The sequence below is a fragment of the Ailuropoda melanoleuca genome, chromosome 3 (assembly GCF_002007445.2).
Source record: "Ailuropoda melanoleuca isolate Jingjing chromosome 3, ASM200744v2, whole genome shotgun sequence".
Classification (NCBI taxonomy): Eukaryota; Metazoa; Chordata; class Mammalia; order Carnivora; family Ursidae; genus Ailuropoda; species Ailuropoda melanoleuca.
In genome coordinates, this window is record NC_048220.1 from 51,156,830 (window position 1) to 51,182,444 (window position 25,615).

At 36.3% G+C, this 25,615-nt stretch overlaps 1 protein-coding gene and 1 pseudogene across 11 annotated transcripts in view; both read right to left on the reverse strand.

Annotated features, from left to right (window-relative positions):
- Positions 1-903: 903 nt before the first annotated feature.
- POC5 (POC5 centriolar protein) overlaps positions 904-25,615 on the reverse strand; it is a 38,810-nt gene continuing 14,098 nt past the window's right edge. For all 11 annotated transcript variants that reach the window (XM_034656378.1, XM_034656380.1, XM_034656371.1 and 8 more), the window contains 8 exons: positions 24,052-24,257; positions 22,254-22,430; positions 20,704-20,808; positions 18,401-18,580; positions 16,255-16,408; positions 12,701-12,975; positions 6,441-6,617; positions 904-3,484 (listed from right to left, as the gene is read on the reverse strand). In XM_034656378.1, coding sequence (XP_034512269.1) covers positions 3,341-3,484; positions 6,441-6,617; positions 12,701-12,975; positions 16,255-16,408; positions 18,401-18,580; positions 20,704-20,808; positions 22,254-22,430; positions 24,052-24,257 — 1,418 coding nt within the window. In that variant the 3' untranslated portion in view covers positions 904-3,340. The remainder of the gene's footprint in view (positions 3,485-6,440; positions 6,618-12,700; positions 12,976-16,254; positions 16,409-18,400; positions 18,581-20,703; positions 20,809-22,253; positions 22,431-24,051; positions 24,258-25,615) is intronic.
- On the reverse strand, positions 16,425-18,294 carry LOC109489305 (annotated as a pseudogene).

The following is a 25,615-nucleotide window of genomic DNA, read 5'->3' on the forward strand; positions in this document are numbered from 1 at the left end:
TGTGATCTCGAGCAAGTTCTCCAACCTCACTGTGCCAGTGTTCTCCTTTACTAACTAGAAAATTGTCTGTGTCAAAGTGGTGTTGGGGGATTAAGTGAGTTATAGTGCCTGGCACACGGCAATTGCTTAATAAATGTTAGCTGTTAATAATAAACGTTATCCTATTTTTTCCAGAAAAGATCCATCAATTCAAAAACAAAACTGACTCAAGGTCCAAGAAATGTGCAGTTTCATAAATGCCTAAAGAAATTGTATTTAATTGATCTTCCACTCAGCATTGTCCTTTAAATTCAGTTCTTTAATGTCATAAAATTCTAGCAGTAGTATTGATTTTCCTTTCAACTGTGACGATGCTGGTAACTGGCAGCTCTACCAGATGAAAAAATGGTATTAGTACTTTCCAACTAAATTGTATATGATTTTTGGATTTCTGCCATTTGATGCAACATATGGGATAGCATAATCTAGGTTTTGCACGTCATTTTTTTTTTTTTTTAATGTTGGTAGGAGCAGCATCCTGGTATATGAAAAAACCAAGGGATTTAGAATAGACAGACATGGTTTTAATCATGGTTTGCCACTTGTCAACTGTGAGCCTTTGGGCATACTAATATTCAAGTTCTCAGATCTTCAATTTCCTTCTTTATAAAATGGGGGAGTGTCTCTCTCTTCCACAGCATTGAACATGAAGGTTGAATGCCTGTTAAATGCCAAATCTCATGCCCACAGTATTGGAATCATCCACTGTTAGCTATTTCTCTTCAGTGAGAAAAACTAGTTTTGGCAATTTTGGTTACTGTTGGCTTTAAATAACACATATGTGTAGTATATTGCTTAGAAAAGACCAGAACTGTATACACCAATGTTTGTTGTTTTTTTTTTTTAATCTCTTGGTGATATAATTACAGGTGATTTTCATTTTCTTTGTACTTTTTGGTACTTTCCAGGGTTTTTTTTGACAGTCAGCATGTAGTATTTTTATAATCTGAGAAAGTTATGAAATAAATATGAAATCAAGTATGAACTCTTATCAGTTTATGTGCACCTATTCATTGTAAGTTAAGGCTCTCCATTCTCAAATTCTGACTTTATTTCTATAAGGCCAGAGATAAAATCATGAGCAATATCAGTCCAGTTATTCTATTATGAATTATAGTTTTACATCTTTGTTTCATGCTGAGTGTAAATGGCCCACTGACTTTTATAAATGTTTAAAATAGGTTAACATGTTCACACAAGTCCAAAAACTAAGGTATTCAGTGAAAAGTCTTGTCCCCATCTGTTCTCCAATATGGCTGGTTTCCACTGATCATGCTACTTACTCCCTCTTCCAAAATCTGGGTAACCTCTTAATGCAAAAGTAAACAAACAGAATACATACTCTTACTGTATAAGTGTTTTAATTGTAGAGTTTAAGTTAACTTAGGCTAACACTAATTATTTGGTTCTGCTTTGGCCAATATATAATCTCTAGAGCTTAAAGCTTGAAAAGATGCTTATGATATTCTTAATTACAATATTCATAATATTCCCTTTAGTTTGTCCATATGGTTATGGCTTGGATATTGAAAACCATTCCTAGTTGTCATCTAGGTTCCTCAAAAAGTGGAGCCTGAGACCAAAGTCTATGAGTAGCTGCTTTTTAGGAGTGCAGATCCAAGGAAACAAGAGGGAAAAAGGGAGTGAGATGAGGAAGGAGGGAGAGCCCAGGTGAGGGTGCAATACCAAATTGGCCACTACTTGGTGTCAAGCATAACTGATCATCTGACTTTCAGGGTACTCTCTTCTGAGAGATGGGATGGACTAGTACACCTCAGGCAGTTCATTTGGGGGAGAAAGGAAGAACTGATCCATTACCACAATGGGGTGTTAATTCCGGGCTGCATATGAGTAGGCTCCAAGTGGAGCCAGTGATCTGTTGTGCTTCACTCAGAGTGCATGGCGAAGTCCTAGAGAAGAGCGTGGCTGTGGTACGGGCAGCACAAGAGGTGCTGTTGGTTTGTGTTTGTTGAAACCCATGAGGAGCTGTTTGCCACAGTGGTAGCTGGGCAAGAATTCAGAACAGTGCTGCATAAGAAGGATCTAATATGCTAGCTCTTTAATTCTGTAGTTCAGAAAAGTTCAGAAAAGCCTTGGTCTGTCCTTTAGAAAATAGGATATTTGTGTATCTCACATTTATTCTCATGTTTTATTACAATGTGAGGCAATAAGAAAACCTATTTCCTATAATAAAGTTAGAGCACAGAATTAGATCACATTCAAAGTGAAAGAGGCTTCTAATCAAGTCCATCCAGTTTGTTAAAGATACGAAAATTGAGGCTCTGGACAGATTCTTTAGAACTGACTTGTTTTTATATAACCCAAAGTACTTTGTGAAATAGGAAGGGAAGGTAGATGTCACTGTTTCACAGATGCGATCCTAAGACTCATGAAATTAAACGTCTGCCCCAAGGTAACCCGGTCAGCCAGCAATACAACCATTTGAAGCCTGGTCTTGCTTTCTTCAATCACTTTCACCCAGATGGTTTCTTCCACTGAGAAGTCTCTGCCCAGGCCTAGAAGGTGTGTCTAGTTGCTCAGTGCTACACCCACCCCCACAGGGTGACGTTTAGATGTTCAGAGAGAAAAAGGGTTCAATGCCGTACAATTTCAGAAGGGCAAGAAAGAACATCAGAAATAGGATCTATATGTTGGCTAACTGAATATTTAAAAAAAAACACAACTCTACGTTAAAAAAAAAAAAAGATCATTCCAAGAGGAAATTTTTTTGATGTTTCTGAGTCTTTTTGTGCTAGTAAAAAAAACTTTCCCTTTTAACATTTAAATTATTCACAGGTCTCACCAATTCCCATTTTTAATTGTAATAGTCTTAGGAAAATGAAGATTAATATACTAACATCACAAAAACTTTGTATTAAAGTATCATTACTTTTTAATTTTAAAATAAAAATACCTTAATTTTTCTATTAGTTTTAATAATATTTTTAGTAAAGTTCTCAGAGTTTACTTGGTAACATTGGAAATGATTTAGCCTTTTGGAAATAAAGTTGAGAAAACAGGATTTATACACTTTATCAGTAACAGGCTGAACCTATTAAAAAATTAAGTCATTTTTTAATTTAAAAAAGTTTTACTTAATTGCTTAAATTAAAAAAATAACATTAAAATAATCCTACATATAGTTACAAAGGATGGAATGGCTTAAAAAAGTCTCTTGTAATTTTGAAAAGATGAACATGATGTATCCACGATGTTCCAGGAATATGAAATTTTAAAAACTAGAGACTTCTAATCCTTGGTAAAACCAGAATTAAAAGATCTCAATATGTGCATATTCATTTCAGTCAACCACTTTTATGGAATGAATGCTTGTGAGAGACTGGGTGTGAGTTGACCTGGTTCCGAGGGATCTAGAAGCTGAGGTACTACTTTCAGGATGAATCGTCCGGGGATATTTTGCTGCAGCAGCTTGAGGAATGGTTTGCTGAAAAGGTAAAAATCCGCTTTAACAACCCCATAAAATTACACATACTAAATACCATTTCATTATATGTAATTTAACCAAACATTTCTTAAGCATCCAGTAGATATATGTAATAAGCTGGTGAAGCAGCTCTTAAAACAAATAAGATGTGGTCCTTAATCCATAAGTTAGACTGATGTGCTCATTACCCACACTTCAGTAGCAGAGCTATATTCCAGAGGATCACAAAAAGAGCCAGGAGGATCATTCCTCAAAGAGGACTCAAGTGGAATTTTGTAGTGTTTACAAAGGCCAACTACAGAAAGGGACTTTATGGTGTTTGGAAGAAGGGCAGCCCCAAGCCCGCCCTCCCTCCATTTCAATCCATTTTCTCCTCCCCATATCTGTTAACATATGGAGTTCAATCTCAGGGAACATGGGGAAAGCTCTGAGGAATCCTGCCTGGTCCTTGCTTCAAACCAGAGTAAAGCACATCTCTTGCATTTCAACCTGGTTCACCTAGGAGCTGACTAAACCTTTTATGATCATACAAGAGGAGATATTTCCAGAAGCCTGGGTGCTCCTTAGTGTGGATTACAACTTTCTATACAAGTAACTAGACATTGAGGACACATGTTGAAAGGAGGATACCCACACCATCTCAGGGCTCAGGGGAATATCTTGGACCCAAGCACTGAAGCAGTAGAGTCAGCGCACAACCGACTTGGTCTACACAAGTACATATTACAAGCATTCATATGTGTGAAAGGTACAAGGTACTGGGCACAGCTTCTCAGTAGGCAGCAGTGGCACTTGTTATCCAGTTCTCACTCCACGTCACTGAGTAGTACATGTAGATTCCTTTCAAATACTTGAAGTAAAATTATATATATTTGATCAAAACATTCACTACGTATTTTAAAAACCCTTTACTCAAAAAAAAAATGAAGGAAAACTCTTACAACAAAGGTCTTCATGACAGATACTGCTTTAAGAGTTCCTCTTTAAAGAAATGGAAAAATTATTTCCTGTTTTAAAAGTATTTTATATAAATGTTTCATTGTACATAAATAACTGGATAATCATTACAGATGGGGGACAGTCTTCCAACTAGTATGAAAATTTAGTTGCTAACCACCTAATCTGACCCTGTTAAAAGAGCTACTGGGGAGAATGGGCAAGAGGAAATGTAGAAACAGATTCACTGGTTTCGTGAGCTACCAAAATATGGCAGAGAATGAAGCAGCACTAGGAACAAGCAATTATCCAGCAGATGGGGCTAAAGTGTCAGAAATCTGACTACGGGTGTATTGGCAATAACTGTTTCTGGTAGTTACAGGTCTTGATTTTGGGGTAAAATGAAAAGTAGTACAGAGAACTGCCATGGTGTCTGTTATATAATCCCATTTAGGTAATCATGGAAGCAGTTTATGGCTGTCTCATTCACAGCCAATTACTGGAGAAGCACTGTACATAACGGAATCAGCAAAGGGCAGCTGGGGTTGTAAGTGTTTATTTCCTTGTTTGTTTGTTTTTCTGTAGAATATGAATTCCTGTCATTAGTACAAAAACAAAAGGCTGCCTTAATTAAAAGTAAGTATATATGTGGTCTCTTTATGTCTTCTTTATCTTACAAATGGACAGTACCTCTCCCTCTCTATATACATACGTGCTGATAAAAATACAAACGAGTTCATTTCTTATTTCTGATAACTAATCTCACATATTCAAACATATATTGAGAAGTCACTTAAGGGCCTTCAGAGTCTATGCAACCTCTGAAGGCTGATACTCTTCCACCCTCCCTACCCTCCATACCCTCCATCTGGACTTGGTGCCTCCCCGTCAGTCTCCACTTCACTGTGGTCATTCTTTACCTGAGGCTAAATTTAAACAAGTACTCCAGCTCCTCTTAATCATCTAGCAACCATCTAGTGCCCAGAAAGAAAAGGATGTAAAATCATTTCACACATATTTTTGCTAATATTTTGACATATTAAGTAGACAGGAGTGTTGTCTAATGTTGAAATTTTATATTGGGGGCATTCTCTTTTAAAGTCAATTCTTGTTTCTTTTTAAGGATGTGATCATGTAATTTTCAAAAATTAAAACTTTTTGAGACAATTGTTGATTCATATCAATATTAAGAAATAATACAGAGGTATCCCAAGCACCTTTCTCTAGTAATTTTAAATTTGCTTATTGTTTTACAATTTATAAAGTACCTTTTTTTTAAAAGTATATCTCATTCAATTTTCACATTATCTCATTTAATCCTGAATCCAGAAAATAACTCTAGGAGCTAAGTTTTACATTTTACACAAGAGGAAATGGAAGGTCAAATATTTTACTTGATTTGTGTATGATCACAAAGGCAGTAAGTAACAAAACTGAGGCACTAACTCAGGCTTTTTTGGTTTATTTTTGCTTAAATTCCGGGCATTTTCTTTTATATCACGTGAATTTATTGCAACCTGAATTCTTTTCCAAACTACAAATACGCTGACAGTTGTATTGAAAAAAGGGGAAGAAGACTTTAAAAAAAAAAAAAACAAAAAACAAAAATTAAAGACTATAAAAATCGGGAAGTGTTTCTTGTAATCAATACCTGCTACGTGAATAGCAGGTAATGAGTAAACAGCTTTTGTCTCTTTTTTTAAATTAATGAGAAATCATTTATATATTTCTTTTGGTCACCAACATAGTGGATTACTTTTTGTGTTGATAATTTTTACACTATTGAGGAGAAACAATGTTGAGGAGAAACAATGTTTCTGAAATTAATTTCCTTAAAGAGGAAAGGTAGATTTAGAGGAGGTTTGAAAACTATAAGTACATAAAGTATCATAATAAAAGGTAGAACAAGTTAAGAGTCATCATGAATTTTCATCTTCTCAACATGCAGCTTACGTGTTTATTAGTCTATAAACTCTCAGGAAAAAGATTTTTTGACAAAGGTCATCAAAAATGTACTTACCACTGTAACTGGATGATGTTTTTCCACAACAACTGAGCTCATGGGAGGAGAAACTCCCATTATAGCTAAGCTGCTACTAATTCTGTTTTTTGAGGCAAAATCACATTTCCCTGTGATCCGGGCTGTAATTGTTCTTCCAGCTTTCTGCTGTGCAGATGTGACAACTCTGGGCACATACTGAAAAAACAAAGAAATATCCAGCTGGTAGAAACATCCATGGCAAAATATGTAGTACTTTTGCTTCTATAACTTATAAGGGAAATACATAGGCACTTAGAAAAATTGTGTATTAAGCAACTTTAACATGGAAAAAATAAACTTAATGAGACAAAAAGCAGAACATACAACCAAGCACTGCAAAAACTTAGCCCTTTAACCTTGGGTTTGCCAACCACTTTACAGGATTTTATGAACTTTTAGAAAAACTCTTTATTCTGAAATAAATACAGATTCATAGGAAGTTGCAAAGATAGTATGGAGAAGTCCTGTGTATTCCTCACCTGGTTCCCTGCAATGATTATATCTTACATAAGTATAGTATAATTATGATGTCAAAGCCAGGAAGCTGACATGGGTATAATGCCTTAGTATAACAGATCTGAGTCATTTTTATCACATGTCTAGATTTCTGTAACTATCACCGTAATCAAGACACAGAACTATTCTAGCACCACAGTCTCCCTCTTCTGACCCTTTAGAATCATATCCAGTTCCCTTCTTCAATCACCCCTAACCCTTGGCAACCATTATTCTGTTTTATGAATGCTTTTTATCCTTATGTATAATTAATTTTACACATATGCTTCTCATTAGAAATATGCTTTTGTGTTTTTTCTTATTGCTTTGTTAATATACTTTTTCTCATGAATACAGAGACCTGCCATAAATTTTAATGAGAGGTTTTAATAACCAACAAACTTAAGGTTTATCTAACTCAGTTCTTTTCCTATTAAAATAGGAAACAAATTTTTAGAAATGAAGATTCACCTTTTATTTCTATAGAATATTTTGCAAAAATAAGATGATCATATCAAAAGGTAATGTCAGCTTTTACAGCTTTTGTAACTTACTGCTGGATGATACTCCAAAAAGATTATATTTCTATCAGGAATAACATATATATTTGATTTAATTTGTGGTTCCTTATTAATTTTTCATATTTGCATTTCATTTTGTCAACTATCCATGTTCTTTAATTACTGCCAGGAATGGATATTGCTCTCAAAAATGTTTAATTGCTCCTGATACAGATACTTATCTAATAGTATTTTCCCTGTTTCATTTTATCTCAGTTTTATTTTTCAGTGCACATAAATTTAAAAAATTATAGTTAATTTTGTTATTAACTTCTTCCATAACTGAAGCAGCCTGCTTTGGACAGCTGGGGTAATTATGCTCTTCTAACATTTACTTATTTGGGTCTTATTAAAACTTTGAAATTTTAGTGTGAATTATGAATCTAAATTAACTTTCCCTCTAACCATAGTTTTACGAAAAGCATTATTAAATAGTGATCTTTCCTCATTATTATACCCCATCTGAGGTTTCATTCATCTACGTTCTTTACATATCTGCATCTAGGTACAGATGGTCACAGCTGTATATTGAAAGAGGATGAGAGTGGGTTCCATGAGAAATGTCTCTGGGAAAATTAAAATCACAGAATATTGATGTGTTGGGAGGACTCTAGGAAAATAGCCCTCAGTGAGGTTTTGGAGAATTTGGATGTGAGACTTAATTACAGTTGCACAGAAAACCAAGCAAAGACAAAATGAAGGAATCAATTCCAGGAACAAAAAATTGTACTAGAAAGGAAATGCAGGCAGAATATACATTTGCAGCTTAGCCATATTTACATAGTCATCATAAATTTTAACTTAATGCAAAGTTGGAATATCTGTATCTAAATATACAAAGTGGAGGAGTGCCTGGGTGACTTAGTCAGTTCAGCATCTGACTCTTGATTTTGGCTCAAGTCATGATCTCAGGGTTGTGAGATCGAGCCCCATGTTGGGCTTTGTGCTGAGCGTGGAGTCTGCTTAAGATTCTTTATCTCCCTTTCCCTCTGGCCCTCCCCCTGCTCACAAGCTCTCTTTCTCTCTCTCAAAAAATCATATATACATACATACATACATACAGTGGATGAGGGAGGGGGAGGGAAGGAATAAGGTGGTATTCAAAAGGCCAAATTCTTTCACCCATAATAGGAAGTCAACAGATAATGTCTGAAACTGATGCATGTGGAAATGATGATATGAACATATTATTCAGGGGAAAAAGGTTAATAGGAGAAACAGCTAGTTGAATTTAGGGAGAGATATTTAGACAACTGTCTCTCAGTATAATACTTGTAGAAACTATTTAGCTATTTAAACTAAATTTTTATGGGTCTTATGAATTTAAGAAACCAAAACTCTGATCCTAAAATATTNCCCATAACACCGGGATCACGCCCTGAGCCGAAGGCAGACGCTTAACCGCTGTGCCACCCAGGCGCCCCTAAATATGTTTTTGTGGACTAAATTCATGCTTTGACCTTAGGGAAAGTTTATCCTATTTCATATTAAAATAAGATATAAAAAAGACTCTATAAACTGCTGAAGAGTTTTAAAAACCATTTTAAAATGTAAAATATAAAATTAATTGCCGGTAAGAATATTTTTATGAAAAATTGAAAACTGAAGTACAATTAAGCTGGTAACCTTATTCCTGCCCAGTCACATTTGAGGGGTATAAACACTCCCAACTATAACAGCTGTTCTTACTTGGAGAATGAAGAAATGAAAGGAAAACTAGGTAAGTTTTTTTTTTTTTTTTTAAGATTTTATTTGACAGAGACAGCCAGCGAGAGAGGGAACTCAGGCAGGGGGAGTGGGAGAGAAAGAAGCAGGCTCCCAGGGGAGGAGCCTGATGTGGGGCTCGATCCCAGGACTCTGGGATCACGCCTTGAGCCGAAGGCAGATGCTTAACGATTGAGCCACCAAGATGCCCCAAAACTAGGTAAGTTTTGACAGGGAGACATGTGGAATGAGAAAAACTAGAGTAGTTGGGAAAATGCCCACGGCTGATAACCTTCACCCAATCAGTTGAGAATTGCTTTAAAATGCCTTCAGTAGGGGGCGCCTGGGTGACTTAGTCGGTTAAGCGTCTGCCTTTGGCTCACTTCATGATCTCAGGGTTCTGAGATTGAGCCAGGCATAGTTGGGCTCCCTGATCAGCAGAGAGTCGGCTTCTCCCTCTCCCTTTGCCCCTACCCCTGGCTCATGCCCTCTCTCTCTTGCTCATTCTCTCAAATAAATAAATAAAATCTTAAAAAAAAAATGCCTTCAGTAAGATGAAAATACATACTCCAGTAAAGAAATAAAGACTACAAAGAAACCTCTATACACTTCTTTGAATTAAATAGTTGTCTTAATTGATTTGCAGGTTTACTAAGTCCAGTTTTTGCTTTCAAATGGTTTGTTCTATAATCAGATTGCGCTGCAAGTTTTGTTAGGTTAGAAAGTGAAATTGGAAATTACAGAAAAAAATCCACTGAGTGTAGCTTATTTAAAGGAGATGGCTTAATTACAATCTGTGGACCCATACTCAGCTCGGCTACACTAGCAAATTAATACATACTTATGTTTGAACATAAAATGATGTGTAAGATATGCATAAATAATTTTTAAAAATTTCCTGCTTTAACTTTTTTTTAACTGACTTTTTGACTAAATGACCACTTACTGGTCCCAGCACATAGGATCTCATTGAATTTATCAGCTTAATTGACTTAAAAATGCTATAAAAATGGAAATTCTAGCATTTTATGCCATATCAACAAAAGCAACAAAATCAAAAGGATTAAGAAAGAAAAGGGAAATGACATATTTTTAAAACTCAGTATTTGTATCTTAATATTTGACGTGGAGACAAACCCGATTATTGGTTAAGAAACAGGGCTCTATAACCAAACTGTCAGAGTCTGAATTCCAGTTCTGTTATGCTTGTGTCCACAGGCAAGTTCCTTCCTCCCTCCCTCTAAACCTCAGTTTCCATTTATAAATGAGGAAAGCGGTGCTGGGTGCCTAATGATACCCTCTTTTGATTCAGATGAAGAGAAAAGTTGAGGGAACCTTTACTAAAGAGTTTAAAAATCCAACTGAAACCCCTCAATTATTCCAACTGGGATTTAGAAAAAGAATAAAGCATCACCTATTGTCCAGCCTTGTGAACTGCAACATATTTGCTTATACAAAAATGCTTTCCACCATGAAATTCTGTTATTTTAACATGCTGAGGACGTCTGCAGAAATTAAAGACTCTTACAGATGAAGGTGTTATTTTACTAGGATGGTAATTCTCCTTTCTCCAGTTATTTGTTTTCCAGGCTCTGCAGTTTATTCTCTGTAAACATCTCCTTTTAGCTATTGAAAATACTAAGATGGGAAAAAGTTTTGAATAGTTCCTAGGAAGCCTCTATGATTAAAATGAAAAGAAAGATAACCAGGCCTAGCTCACAAATCTCTCCTTTCCTAGTCCCAACAATGATGGTTCTTTTTAAAAACAAGAAGACACATTTGAGGTGAATCTGAACCTAAGGACTATAATTATATAAGGAAGGAAGAAAACTAGCGTTATACTTAGAGTGATTTACTTCTGATTTTCCTCTCCCCCTAACCCTAAAGGCTGTATTTATGTGAACAAAATTGAATGTGTGATCTATTAATGAAGGAGGCTGTAGTTGGAAGGGCTGTCTACACAATATTGTGTTTTTCAGGTTTCAAACTTCAAAATTATCTCAAATTGTTTCAAAAAGTAACAAATAGAGTGGTAAGCATACTCATTCATTCAGTTCTTCCTGTGCATGTTCAGGTTTGTATATAAATGTAGATGTACAAATGGTGTAGTCATATTTGAAGGGAATTTTGAAAAATCTAGGTCTGTGTATTATCTGAATATGCAACATGAATGACAAACCAGAAATTTAAATAAACACTCACTATATTTACTTAAATGAGATCATGTGTATAGGATCACACTTGAAAATGTGTAATCATGAAAAATAAACACAGCTGAACATATGTCAGAGTTGAATTTTAGTGTCTTATTTCTAAGTGAAAACTCCCTCACACATTCAGATTTCTCTTAGCAGCTACATTTTTTAACTTCTTTGAATCAAGAGCAAATGGGATAAATAGCAGATCTCAACATATTTTTCCCCCAAGTTAGTAGCTTCCAAAAGGCAGAAATTCATGTTGGCCGGAATACTCCAGATGACCAGTTGTCTGGCTGGCTCAATGCCTTCCTTAGCTAGAGAGAGCTGTCCAGGGCAGTGGCCACTTCTGATGGTCGGCCAGGGGAGCCGTGAGACATCAGACCTATGGTGCCATGTCCTGTCCGCTCAGATAAGGGGTTAGGGTCGGGAAGGAGAGGGACACAAGCAAATCAGAATCATCTCAGGAGCTTTCTAAAAGTAGACATGCCTTTGTGCCTCAGCCAAGCCAGAGGAGGGAAGGGGATGCAGTGTTTTTAAAAAAGCCCTGCAGAAGTGAGTCCGATAAGTTTGGATTGTATCTCTACTCCCTTCACTTTTGAGAATCGCTGCTTGAAGGATACAGTTTAACAAGAGGAGGCTCAGGAGTCAGAACCCGGACATGCTTTGTAACTCTTCCATATTAATTAGCTTGATTGATTCCCCGTCAGGCAAGTTCTCACACAAATACTCCATCCCTATTCAAAAGTTCCATGCTCTGTGTACTTCTCTTAAAGTAGCTCAGTGACTAGGAAAAACTACTCCCATCTTTATTCCAATTGTGAATTACAGATGAAAACCTAATCAAATCAAGATGGAGTAACTACAGAGTAGTGTTAACAATATATCTACACCCAGGAAAAGGGAAAGCTGTAGTTGAATACAAAACATACAGAAGAGCCATTAATCTTCTAAGCCCTTGAAGATACCCACTAGAGTTCTCTTCAAAATAAAGTCTGTCATTAACTCTTTCTCAAATCTATTTTTCCTGAATAGTTCTTGAAAAATGTGAAATGAAAAAGTTATTTTTGTTTTAATTATCACTACGATAATAGAACTTTCAGCTATTATTTTCATTGAAAATTGTTTCAGCTACTTCGTATATTAAATCTTTTCTGTGGCTTGGCCTAAAGACCATACAGATTTTTCCTCCATGGGAAAATATGTTCTAAGTTAAAAATCTCCAATATACAAGCAAGTTTTGAGCCCTTTTCCCCACGTGGGCACCTGTATTAACCGTACTAACCATTTCTTCTGATGCAGCAGGAGCTGCAGATCCAGCGCCAAGAGTTGCAGAAACGGGAAGGTGAGCAGAGGAGGCAGAAGTGGCTCCGGCAGGAGTGATGGAAGCAGCAGAGGGAAAAGCAGCAGCACTGCCTGCTCCCATGGCTGCTGCCGGCGGGGACGGTGACAGTGCAGCCACTGAGGGCATTGGAGGGGCCAGAGGATCCGAATGAGCAGAATGTTCTTTGCCTTGAACACCAGGGCCATACTCTTCTTTTTTATTTGTGAAGGCTAGCCCTATAAATTATAAATTAATTCCATTAAAATTCTTCCAGGTTAAGATTAGATTTATGCTCCCCCCCCAAATGAAAACACGTAATAGCTAAAATTTGGTTCTAAAGAAAATGTAGAAGTTTATCATATATTGCATACAGGGTTTAGCATTAAAACTGGTTAATGTTAGCATAACCCCTAAAGACTTCAGACCATTTCCTTCAACATGTGAAAGCTAATGAATATTTGCTCTTATGTAAAAGACAAAAATTAGTATGTACTCAGTGAGGATATCAGTTGAGTAAAATGTATTGCCAAAACAGCTATAATAATAATATGGTCACAGTGAATTTAAGGATTTTTGATGTCTTTTTGCATCTTTTCCTCCAACTGTCCTGATTGATGGCCTGGTATTTAGATCTGTAGGATTTTTTTCTGATATCACTATACCCTCTCATTTCCATCTATTGTTCCTATCCAAATAAAATCAATGTATTTTAAACTTGATTTTTCAGCAAACAATAAATCAGTAAGTAACACTAAAATTTTTACTTTCTTTTACATTGTAAAACAAATCAGTTCCTGCAAGTGGATTATATAACTCATGAATTAAGGCATATTTGCACACTTACCTGATCTTAGTGACACCTTATATGGTAACCTTCTCTCAAAAATGAACCTTACCCTTAGATCAAAGGAGTAACACTGGCTTCCAGAAGCTGGAGCAAAGCATTTCTTCAAACTTTAGATTTCCCCTCCAGTATTAGAATTTGGTTAAAATTTCCACTTAAGACTGCATCTATGTGGCACCTAACACCAGGGTAAGGGTTTGGAAATTCAGTCACTGAGATGTTTCAGAATGTCTGAACAGAGAGTGTTATATAGCCCTATGTTTAAATGGTTTTTGATGTTGTCCTCTTTGTATTGGAAATCTGGGCTTCTGTGTAAGTCCTTCTCTTAGGCTGTATTTATATAAAACAGAGTAATAGTACCTCATTAACAAAGTTTAATGAGGATTAAAATGCACAGATCCTTTGAAATCTTTTGATGAGAGGGACTAATTCAATATAAAGTAATACTTTTACTTTAAGAACAAAACACAGAGTTTTTAACATGTTTTTGATAGCAAGTGATCCTGACTGTTGTCTTTTTAGGTGGGTGGCAGACTTATCAGGGGTTGAACTGGTACAAAGGTGAGTTCTCACATGGGATTCCCTGGAATAGAGGTAGCTACTCTTGCTAAGGTGGGCTGAGAGATGCAGTTCCTTTCTGGCCAATCACTGTAAGGTTAATCATTACTCTCATTTTAACTGGGATAAATATGTTTTTTCATCTGTAAAGCATTTTTCTACTGTTCCAAAAATTGCTTTAATATTTGGCAGGTACCATTTTAAAGGCCATTTTTATTGTCACATTTTGCTTTCCTCATAAAACTTCTAATTTCCAATCTTTAAGATTTAGGATACTACACAGCATGAGACGCACTGCATATCACAGACAGCAGAGAGTCAGACACACAAAACCCAAGTATTTGTTGTGCTGTGACACGATCGATACACCACTATCGTGGTAGGTAGCCACAAAATTACACATCACAGAGCAAACCCAGCATTAGTTTACACTGAACTTTTGCTTTTGGCAGCTCTACCAACACTATTGCTAGTGTGTGTCTTATTATTCCTGTCATTTTTATCCCCCATTGTGATGATAAACAGACCACCAGGTCACTCAAAACAGTTAAGATCCCAGAACCTTGCATTAGCTGCAGATAAAAGGAGATTTAGAAGCAACAGGGGCAAAACAAATCATGTTCTGTAATTATCAGAATACATTTTCTCCAAATCCTGTACCGAATATTCGCCTGTAGGAGACAAAGCTGTATTTGAATTTAAAATTTAAGACAGTAAATTTATTACGGTGGTAAAATACTCTGTCCTAGTCAATTCATAACCTTCTTTATGTAGGTTATGAGAAACAGGTCTCTTATAATTGAATGTAGGAAGTATAATTTGTCACAATTGTGAAATCTACGATCTGTTATAAGTAGATAATTAAATTCTTCAATTTAATACAACTTGCTAATAATTATAACTGGTGGTGGTGAGTTTGTTTTCAGTGTTGACACGCAAAAGACCATTTATTGGAGAATTCAAGTACTCCTTTGGGTATTAGCAAGATAAACTATTCTGCCCTGAGATTCTAGAATTCTAAGTTTCTAGCCTGTATGGGGACCACACACCATGACTGCTTCGGAAAAAAGTTATTTGCTTGCCTAAACTTGGAAACATCCACAACACACCCAATTTAAATAATAAATATCTGAAGATGCTTTAAAATGAAGGTATGACAACCAAAGAAAAGTTATTCACTGGATTGGAATGTTAATGATGTTACAAAATGAAATTGTCTCATTGATAAATAAACTGTCAATCGCAAATATGATTTAATAGGATATACTGCAAAAAAAGTTTATATATTTATATAAAACAGGCTGACTTGAATTAAGACTGCAATAATTATATCATTACTATCATCTTATATGTCAAAGTATGTTTTGTCTTTTAAAGAGCTTCCAATTATATTTCATTGCATTTCCACAAGAACCCTCTGTGAAGCAGGTAGGGAGGATTATATTACTTTCTTTGTTCAGAGAAAAAACTAAAACCCACTAAGGAAAATAGGCCTCAGTACAAATTAGTGGCAAAGATTCTAGTCATGTGCTATTCTAAACCCTGCTGAAGAAACACCCACATAAACCACACAGATCCCAGCTAATATGTGGACTTTTCTTTACTTGAAATAAAATTATTTTACTTGACTTCTGTAGATAGGCTTATATTTATATTTGTTGAAAATTAGTTTTAGTTGAGGCCTCTCTTGAATTGAAGACAAGTAATTTTTAAAATGGGAAACCATGACTAGATAAATAATTTAATTAACAAAATGGTCCAAAGATTTTGGCTACTTAAAAAAAATTAAAAAAAAAATCCTGTACTTGAAGGCATTATTAGTTAAAAGAGCCTTAAAATAATGTTTTACATTCAAAACATCATTTTAACATTAAGCCTAAACACTTAGGAGTTGACAGTTTACTTGATCAGATCTAAGATACCATAAGTAACCAAAACTGAGTGAATTTTCATGGCAGATTTAAAACTGGATATGACACCATCAAGTTAAAAATACCAGTACCTGGACAAGACACAGTCACTGCAGAAAATCAGTACTATAGACCACGCCATCACTGAAATCTCCTCAAACCCTTTTTGAAAGTAGGCAGGAAACCTTATATAAAATACTGACCTGTATCACCTCTGTTTTGAAATATAGTCATGGCTTCGAGATTTAATGCACACACACCCCTCATGAAAGCTTTCTTCATGGAATCTTCAAAGTGCTCTTTTTCATGCTGCATTCTTTGAATCTCAGCTTTTGCATTTTCCAAAGCTCCAGATAACTAAATAAGGGGAATTTTTAAAAAGAAGAAAAATATTTGAGACACAAGGATATTAATTATTCAAAAAATAGACTTACACTGTGAAGTTATTTATTTTTTACAAAAGGCAGGCTATGGTTATTTAGAGTCACAAGGAGTTGGCTGACTCAATGTGACTCAAACTGCAAGGAAACCATTCTACTTCACTACATTGAGTCCTAGGGTTTCCCAGACTGGCCGGAGTGCTGCTTGGTGCCCATTCACGTTTACAAGTTTCTCACTGAGGGCAATCTGTGACTCTGAGAGATTGGTCAAGTAGCTGTTGAGCATGGTCTCAAAGTCACTGGGAATTATCTTGGGTACTTGGTTAACCAGGCTACTCAAGAAGCGGCCCACGCTATCGTCAGCTGACACCTTTCCAGACAGCACATGGTCTGTATACTCCAACACTGTGCTTAGGGTATCCTGGATGTGACCAATGCCCCTACTTGCTGCAAATTGCTTGAGTCTGAACAACTGGTTGGGGCTCCAACAGGTCTTCATGATCAGGTCAACTCCAATGTATTCAGTGTCATAATATGCATATTTCACTGCCAGAGGTGTGAATATCACCCCCACGGTACTCCCAGGGTCACCCATTAAAGTGCTGACATAGGCCCTGATGCTCATGGAGGCTCGTGTCCACAATGAGGTGAATGGGGATGGGGACTGCCCTGCCATAGTGCTCATGGATCAGCACAGGGTGCTCTGTAATATCACCGCCTGTTGGGTACCAGCCATGTCAACAGTTATCTCATCCTCTGACTCGTTGGGAGGTACTGAAAAGAAGCTGTTAGTGACTTCTGTTGATTGCCTGTCAACAGTTCTCAGCAGGGTCCCAATAACTCCGGCAGTGCTCCCATTGCATGGTGGCTGTCCGTGATGGAGGCCAAAATGAGCTGGTGTGGCTGGACCACATGGCTGCATTTAAATGATGCATCTTACCTCTACTGTCTCTACCACCAAACCATTCTCATTTCTAACCATAAAATCAAGTTTCAAACAAGGGGAATTTCACGCCGATCCCACCAAAGGTTGCCGATGTGTTTTAATTATACCAAACAGATATGCAGACTATTAAACAAAATACATTAAGAACCACAGACAGGCTCTTATCTCTTCAGGAAAAAATACCTAAATGCACTATTAACAGAATCAATCTTTCTTTCGTTTGTTTTCTTTCTTTCTTTCTTTCTTTCTTTCTCTTTCTTTCTTTCTTTCTTTTTCTTTCTTTCTTCTTTCTTTCTTTTTTCTTTCTCTCTCTCTCTTTCCTTTCTTTCTCTCTCTCTCTCTAACTAAACGTTATCTATAGAATTTAAAGAACAAAGTGACATTAGTTACAACAGTCTATCCCGCAGACCAAGTCTGAAGGGACTGAAATTTTTTTTGCATGTCATTTTGAATTGCAGAAAATTACTTATACAATGAATCTTATTTTTGACATTAAGAACTTAGTGCTATAATGATGAAAAAAAAGGGGCTTTAAAAAATATTTGATTTCAAAAGGCCTACTGCATTCTTCACTATGGTTTTTATTTCATTTTGGGTCTCAAATATTTTCCTTTGGAAACAATGTTTATTTTATTAGTAAAAGTCAATGGGAAAATAACTTCAACTTATATGCAACTGCTTTATATCAACCTTATCAGAACATAAGGATAAACATTTTTGTTTTGGGTCTTTACTTTTGGCTCAATAAAGGCCAAATGAAGAAGCATGGGAAAGCATGCTTTCTTAGAAAGGTAAGGATCTATAGGTGATTTACATTTCCAAAGGAAATGTACATGCAAGACTGCCAAACAAGTCTGGAGCTCTGTAGGTCTGACTTACCAGTGTTCTCTGCCAGGAAGTCTCATTTGAACCCACATGGCATTAAACGGAACTGGAGAAATGGGTTACTCTGCCCAACTATAAACAGTTTTTTATCTTTTTAATTTTTATTAAAAGAAAGTGGAAGTATAAAAAAAAGTTTACCACAGCAACTCTGGTTTCATAATCATTTGAAATCTGGACACAAACTTCTTCCGCTCTTGCTTGACAAGCTCGTTCTACCACATCTTTCCACTGCTTCTGTACTATGGATCTCCAGCCTTTCCAGACTTTCTTCAGTAAAGTTCTCTGGAAGTACTGGTCAGCTAGTTTACCTTCATAGACCTAAATGAAAGTAATATACCTCAAAAACACAGTGACTGGTGAATATATTGGTAGTGATATTAAAAGACATAATGTAACCCTGTGGTAAGCAGTGTATGTACGTTATCAACTAATCCTGTGTAATCATATAATTATATCATACCTCCTGCAGACAGGAGAACAGGCTTAGAGAGGTTAAGTAAGCTGCCCAGGTCACACAAGTAGAAAGGGAGAAGCCACCTTGCCTCATTTCAGAACCTAAGATCCTATCTTTATATCATTGCTGTATGCCACCAATCGAATTTAGGAGGAAAAAACAAAAAACAAAAACAAATGAAACGAGTAACTTGCCATTGGAGTTATGAATCTGCAGCACCTTTTAGCTGAAAGCAAGCCTAGGCAAACTAGAGAGAGTGGCTGCAAGGTCAAGAGGGTGATGCCCGTGGCTGCAGGTGTCACTGCTTCCTCTTTGACCTGGTGGCCGCCACCGCAAGCAAGGCTAATTGAATTCACACACTTTGCCACCATATATACACAGTGCCAAACAGATCCAGGTAGAAGCATATGCCAGTCTTCTTTTATCAATGAATTTAAATTCTTTTGATGAAGTAGTTCCAATTTCAATTTTCTTAAATTTAAAAAGCTATTCAAAAACTGATGGCAGGGGCGCCTGGGTGGCACAGCGGTTGAGCGTCTGCCTTCGGCTCAGGGCGTGATCCCGGCGTTATGGGATCGAGCCCCACATCAGGCTCCTCCGCTATGAGCCTGCTTCTTCCTCTCCCACTCCCCCTGCTTGTGTTCCCTCTCTCGCTGGCTGTCTCTATCTCTGTCGAATAAATAAATAAAATCTTANCTGCAGGTGTCACTGCTTCCTCTTTGACCTGGTGGCCGCCACCGCAAGCAAGGCTAATTGAATTCACACACTTTGCCACCATATATACACAGTGCCAAACAGATCCAGGTAGAAGCATATGCCAGTCTTCTTTTATCAATGAATTTAAATTCTTTTGATGAAGTAGTTCCAATTTCAATTTTCTTAAATTTAAAAAGCTATTCAAAAACTGATGGCAGTCTCAACTATTTCAACTAACATTTAAACATAATATATTCTCATTATTTCACTTGATAAATAACTTTCAAAATATGGCTTTCTCATGTAAATAGCTCTTTTCAATATGATTAGTGTAGAATTAATCTACTCAGATTAATAATAAACAATAAAAGCACTAGAAAGTATCCTTTAAAGAGAAATCCTGTTCCATGATAGTAGTACCTTTTCTGTAAGTTTACTGTCTTAGAAGTAAATGCACAGAGATCACGCCATGGCTCACATGAGCAACAAATAAAACACACACACACATCCATCCCCTATACTCTTGAGTCTCTGTACTCTGTCTTCCTGTGGGATATACACATATTCTCATACTTCTCCACTTCTGATACAGTAATTTATTTATTTATTTATTTATTTATTTATTTTTTTTTTAAAGATTTTATTTATTTATTTGACAGAGATAGANTTCCACTTCTGATACAGTAATTTATTATTCTTAGTTTATATTTACTCTGCTATACTGAGTCAGCTCTTATTTAATTAAAATAAAGATGTTCAAGTTTAAATTAAAACAAACTAAAGATAATTTCTAAAAAGCTATACAGATATGGCTTTCTTCGATTCTCACTCTAAGGCAAGTCTACACAATAAACATTCACACAATTTTATAATATATCAATATAGTACTGGCTCTTTATGAAGAGGATATATTCAGGCATTTCTGAAGTAGAAACAATATAAGAAGCATTGATATGTTAAAGATTATAAATTCTTTTTCAACATAATCACATCTAACATTAAATTTATTAAAGGGGTTCCATGAGGGCATCTATAAGTCAGGTATGATCCTTACTTACTATGAAGTAGGAAATGACAGATCAATTGGTCTATAAAATATAAGAGGTATTTTTTTCCCCAAACTATATCAAAATCCTTTGAAATAAGAGCAACACTAAATTATAAATTCATTTTGATTTATTAGAAAACAAATCTTTCTTTGACTTTAACAATAACTCTAAAATGTGATCCTAAACCCTTTTGAGTTCAGGAGTCTAATATCTGTCAGTTACCATTTTGTTTTTATACTTACATCCTGTCTGGATTTAACATGGCCAATTCGCCAGTGGAAGAATGTTCTCATCAACTCTATCCTTTCCTTTTGCTTGCCTATGGCATGAGACAAGCTAGAAATCACCTGTAAACGGCAATTAACCCAATTGTGATGTTACAATAACAGTAATTGAAGTGACTTTCTCATACATCATAAAATGCCCAATACCTATGCATCACCAGTATATTCATCCAGTTAACCTCATTATTCTCTTTAAACAGACCAAAAGACCACATGAATGCACTACATATCAATGAATGAAGAGGCACAAAAGAGAAAAGAAAGAAAAATCTTCATTATGTGTACTTGGTAATCACCAAAAAAAGTTTATGTATATGAAAATTAATATGGTCATTGACATTTAATTCAAGAAACACAACTACACATTTGAATATTTTGCTATGTATACAGAAAGTCTTTGTTCACTAGACTTGAGGGCGGGACCAGGTTTTAAATATCTTTCTGGTCCCCAAATACATTTGGTACCTTGGATGAGAAGTTGCTAAGAATTTTCTGGATTTAACAAACTCATAAAAGCAAACAATAGGTATATTATAATGTACTTCTTCAGTTTTTCCTTCTTTAGGAAAAAAAATCTATGAAGGCTTTTAAATCCTAAAATGATATTCTCTCTTACAAGAACTGAGTAGCTGAAATATATATATTTGAAACTGGCCATATTAAAGCAAGATTTAGTAAATTGGGCATATTTACTGAGAGAGATTTATTCTGGCTCTTTAAATAATTTTCAAAAGTGGAAAAGGGCACACATGCTAAGACATTAGTAATATTCCATTTCTTGAGCTCTATGGTGGCACACAGCTGTTCATCTTATTCATTTTCAAACTGGGGGCATGTACACTCTTTTGTGTGTGATACTTTGAAATTAAAAAAAATACATATATTTAATATATTTTAGGGCGCATGGGTGGCTCAGTTGGTTAACTGTCTGCCTTTGGCTCAGGTCATGATCCCAGCACGGGGATCGAGTCCTGTGTCGGCCTCCTTGCTCTCCTTCTCCCTCTGCCGTTCCCACCCCTCAGATGTTTGCGCGCTTAAAAAAAAAAAAAAAAAAAAAAAAACCCCCNAAAAAAAAAAAAAAAAAAAAATGCTCCCTATGTCTATAATAAAAGGAGAAAGACTTCATCAATGAAAAAAGACATATCACAAATAAAATGTGAGATATTTAAAATGGCCCCTAAAAACATGGTTTAACATGTGGGTAATGCTAGCTCCCATGATGTTCTCTTAAGAGCAATTAGGGAAAAAAGACTGGGGAAAACAATTAGTGTTCCGACAGCATGCACTTTTAAAATTTCAAGCACACTGATGTTGGTGACGAATGAATGACCCTGGGATGTTTAATAGGATGAATGTATCTTATTTTTATGCATCTATTTTTTTTTTTCCAGTTTCTGAAACAATCTTCCCTTTGTATCTTGTATGGCCTAAATAACCAGTTCCTGGTGTTTATTACCTAGCAAGATCTTTACCGCATCTCACTTAAAAAGAAATATAAAAGTGAAGACCTCATCTTTTCTCCCGATGGAAACTTCATAGGCTTTTTGCAGCTCCTTCAAGCTGTTGATCTGGTTGCACAGTTGTTTTAAGTGTGCTGCATGCTTTTCTTTCTCTTTTTTCATCTCCATTCGGTGCCAGTCAATAAAATTAAATCTCCATTTGCTTAGTTCAGATATGACGTTTGTCTGAAAAATAAGTACACCAGCAATTAAGCAGTTTAACACTGCTTAAAATTACACTGAAATTAAGAAACATTAAAAATAATCAGAACAAGCAATCAACATAAGAGCTATTTATAAAAACTACTAATGAAAATGTTTGCAAGTTCAACAGTCACAGCTCTGTTCAGTTCACATTTGCCATACTAGGGAAGTGAATTTTTTTTTACTCTTTTAAGTTATTTTGTATGAAACCTTGTTGTTCTTTAATAAAAATTTCAGGTCTCCTTCACTGGTAAACAGATACTTTATTCAAGGACTTTAATGTCCATATTAAGATGGATCAGGGAAAGCAGAAATGCGGGGGTTGCACCTAGGCTCAGCCATAGGACTGGGGAGTTATTTAGATAGAGGCGGATAGTGGAAACCATGGGGACTGATGCTTTCTTCCCCCAAATCATTTATCACAAAGGACATCTTACAACAGATTGCTACGTCTGATCCCATTTTACCCTACTGACTGGCATAAGTAAAAATACCAAATAATCATGTTATCAAAAAAACTGGGTAACAATATGATTAACTGAACATAGAACAAATTAAATGTCTGGCAGTAGCTAGTCCACTGGACTTGCACCATGATTAGAAGTCTGAAACCTGTTCCAAGGGGCAAAATGGTAACAACTATACTAAAAGATTACTTCTAGAATTTATGGTTCCAAATCATAGAGAAATATAAATGCCATAGAACTCTCATGACTGTAATTTCACTGTGAATATGAAATCAGTTCTCTCAAACTATGTTTCAGAAAAACTGTCATTTTCTCCGTTATAATATTAAAAAGCAAAAAAAAAAAAAAGCCATTTCTGTAATACTTTGTTCTATTTAGAGGCCAATAATATCACTAAAATAATCGGTTTGTATAGTCTTAGCAGTTACACACTGTGGTTGCTAAAAGCAGTTATAAAATGAATATACGTTGCTAAAATTGGATCTTGTGTTTCATATGAAAGGAGACAATTCCCGTAGTCACAGCTATGATATGGTAAGGGTTCAATAGGTGTCTCTGTCACACATAGGCTGAGCTTTTTAAAAACATCTGAGAAATGCAGTGGAACCTGCAGCACTGTTTCAGCAACTATTGAAAAGTATGCTCTTCAAAGTATGGGTCCTGAACTAGCAGAATCACCTGGGAGCTTGTTAGAAATGCATCATCTCGGGCCCTGGTCAAGACCAACTGAACGACAAGCTGCAGCTTAACAAGATCCCCAGAAGATTCATATGGACATTAAAGATTTTATTTATTTATTGACAGAGACAGCCAGCGAGAGAAGGAACACAAGCGGGGGAGTGGGAGAGGAAGAAGCAGGCTCCCAGGAGAGGAGCCTGATGTGGGGCTCGATCCCAGAACGCCGGGATCACGCCCTGAGCTGAAGGCAGACGCTTAACGACTGCGCCACCCAGGCGCCCCTCATATGGACATTAAAGACTGAGAAGTACAGATTTAAAACAATGGACTGATCTTCTCAGGAAACTGAAGATTCTTTTCACAAAATCTTTTGATTCAAAGAAAACAGTAAATAATGGGATCAGGAGCAGAAATGTTACACTACATACTAAACAAACATAATTGAACAAGTGTAATACCTTAAGCCCTGAACTCCAAAGATCCAGTACATTTTCCATCTTCTGAAGGTTTTCATCAGAAATAAGAAAATCGCTCACAATGATTTCATGGACGTCTGCATGACTAGAAACAGACGCCGGTGAGGAAGAGTCACCTAAGAGGTTAGAACTGAAAAAATCCATGACTGGGTGTGAGGGCTTCCTCGGTGACGACACTGGCGATGACCCTGGAGAGGAGGGAAAGGTGTGGTAGTCAGGCTGGAGGATGGAAAACCCACATGTAAGGAGTTCTAATGGAGGGTGAGGTGTCAGTTGCCTACGGAGGCAGCGCAAAATGCAGAGAAATGACCTTTCAGTATACTTACTCTTAAACTGCACTTAGGCTGAAATTAATACTGTAATTTCAGTACTGTCACTGATTCAGAACTGACCAGCAGGAGATGCCACCTACCCTCCCTCCCCCAAAACAACTTCTATCCCAATCAAGGATGCTTCATATATCCAGGTCCAGCCTGAGCTGAAGGTATTATCATCTGCATCATCATATCAACATTTACCAAGTGCTCACTATGTTCCTGTAATAAAAGTGTTGTAAAGATGAGTTCTCATAATACATGCTGCCCTAAGAGACAGGCATTATTATCTCCATTTTACTGATGAGGAAACAGGTTCAGAAAGGTAAGCAGCTAACCAAGGTCCCAGTGGTTGTATACAGATCATTATTACTTTATGTAAAACACTGGTATGGGTTTTAACACCACTTAAATGCAACTCTCTAAGAAGAAAGAGGCTAGAAGTTTGGTGTTATCAGACAATCAGTTGTAAGGCACACTGTTGGCCTTCAACATATAGGTGACAATATATACATCTATATATGTATACCCATATATATGTAATTCCCACCCTCTGCTCATATACGTGGTGGGAGGATGGCGGATGGAGGTAGGGGTGAAAGCCAGAGCCAGAAGGAGAACTGGCATCTACCTTTAAAAAGCACAACATAGAAAAGGTTACTATTTTATCACACGTGCCTGTTAGATTTAGAGACTATTTATTATCATTTCTCACATATCTTGCTTTTGTTATAAGGGTCCTAATAACCAAGATTAAAAGGCCTCCCTGTCTTCCTTAGTGAATGAGATAAGTCAAACAAAGATAAAGCTACTATAGAACTTGTTACTTCAAAGTAAACCAAGAATTCTTTGCAAAAGGGAAAATCATTCCCTAATATATATTTTTACATAAAAAATTCATCAACAGATGGTTCAGGCTAGTCAACTATGAGACATTACCTACATATTCTGAAGAATGAGCCCAAAGAATAAAGCAGACTGACCAAGTACATGAATGTTCTCTTTCACTAGATTTCACAGATAATATCTGCACTCATGGGTAAAGCAAGAGGCTCAGCTTTCTATTTTTTAAAACATATATTCACCTTTTAAAAAATAGATAAATGAAGAACTTAAAACGTCCCCCAAGGATTACACTGCCCAAGGCTTTTATTTACCAGTCAGGAAATAAAGGATAGAGGCATTTCTTATGCGGTGGCTTAAATGGCCCATACATTATTTAACATTGAGTC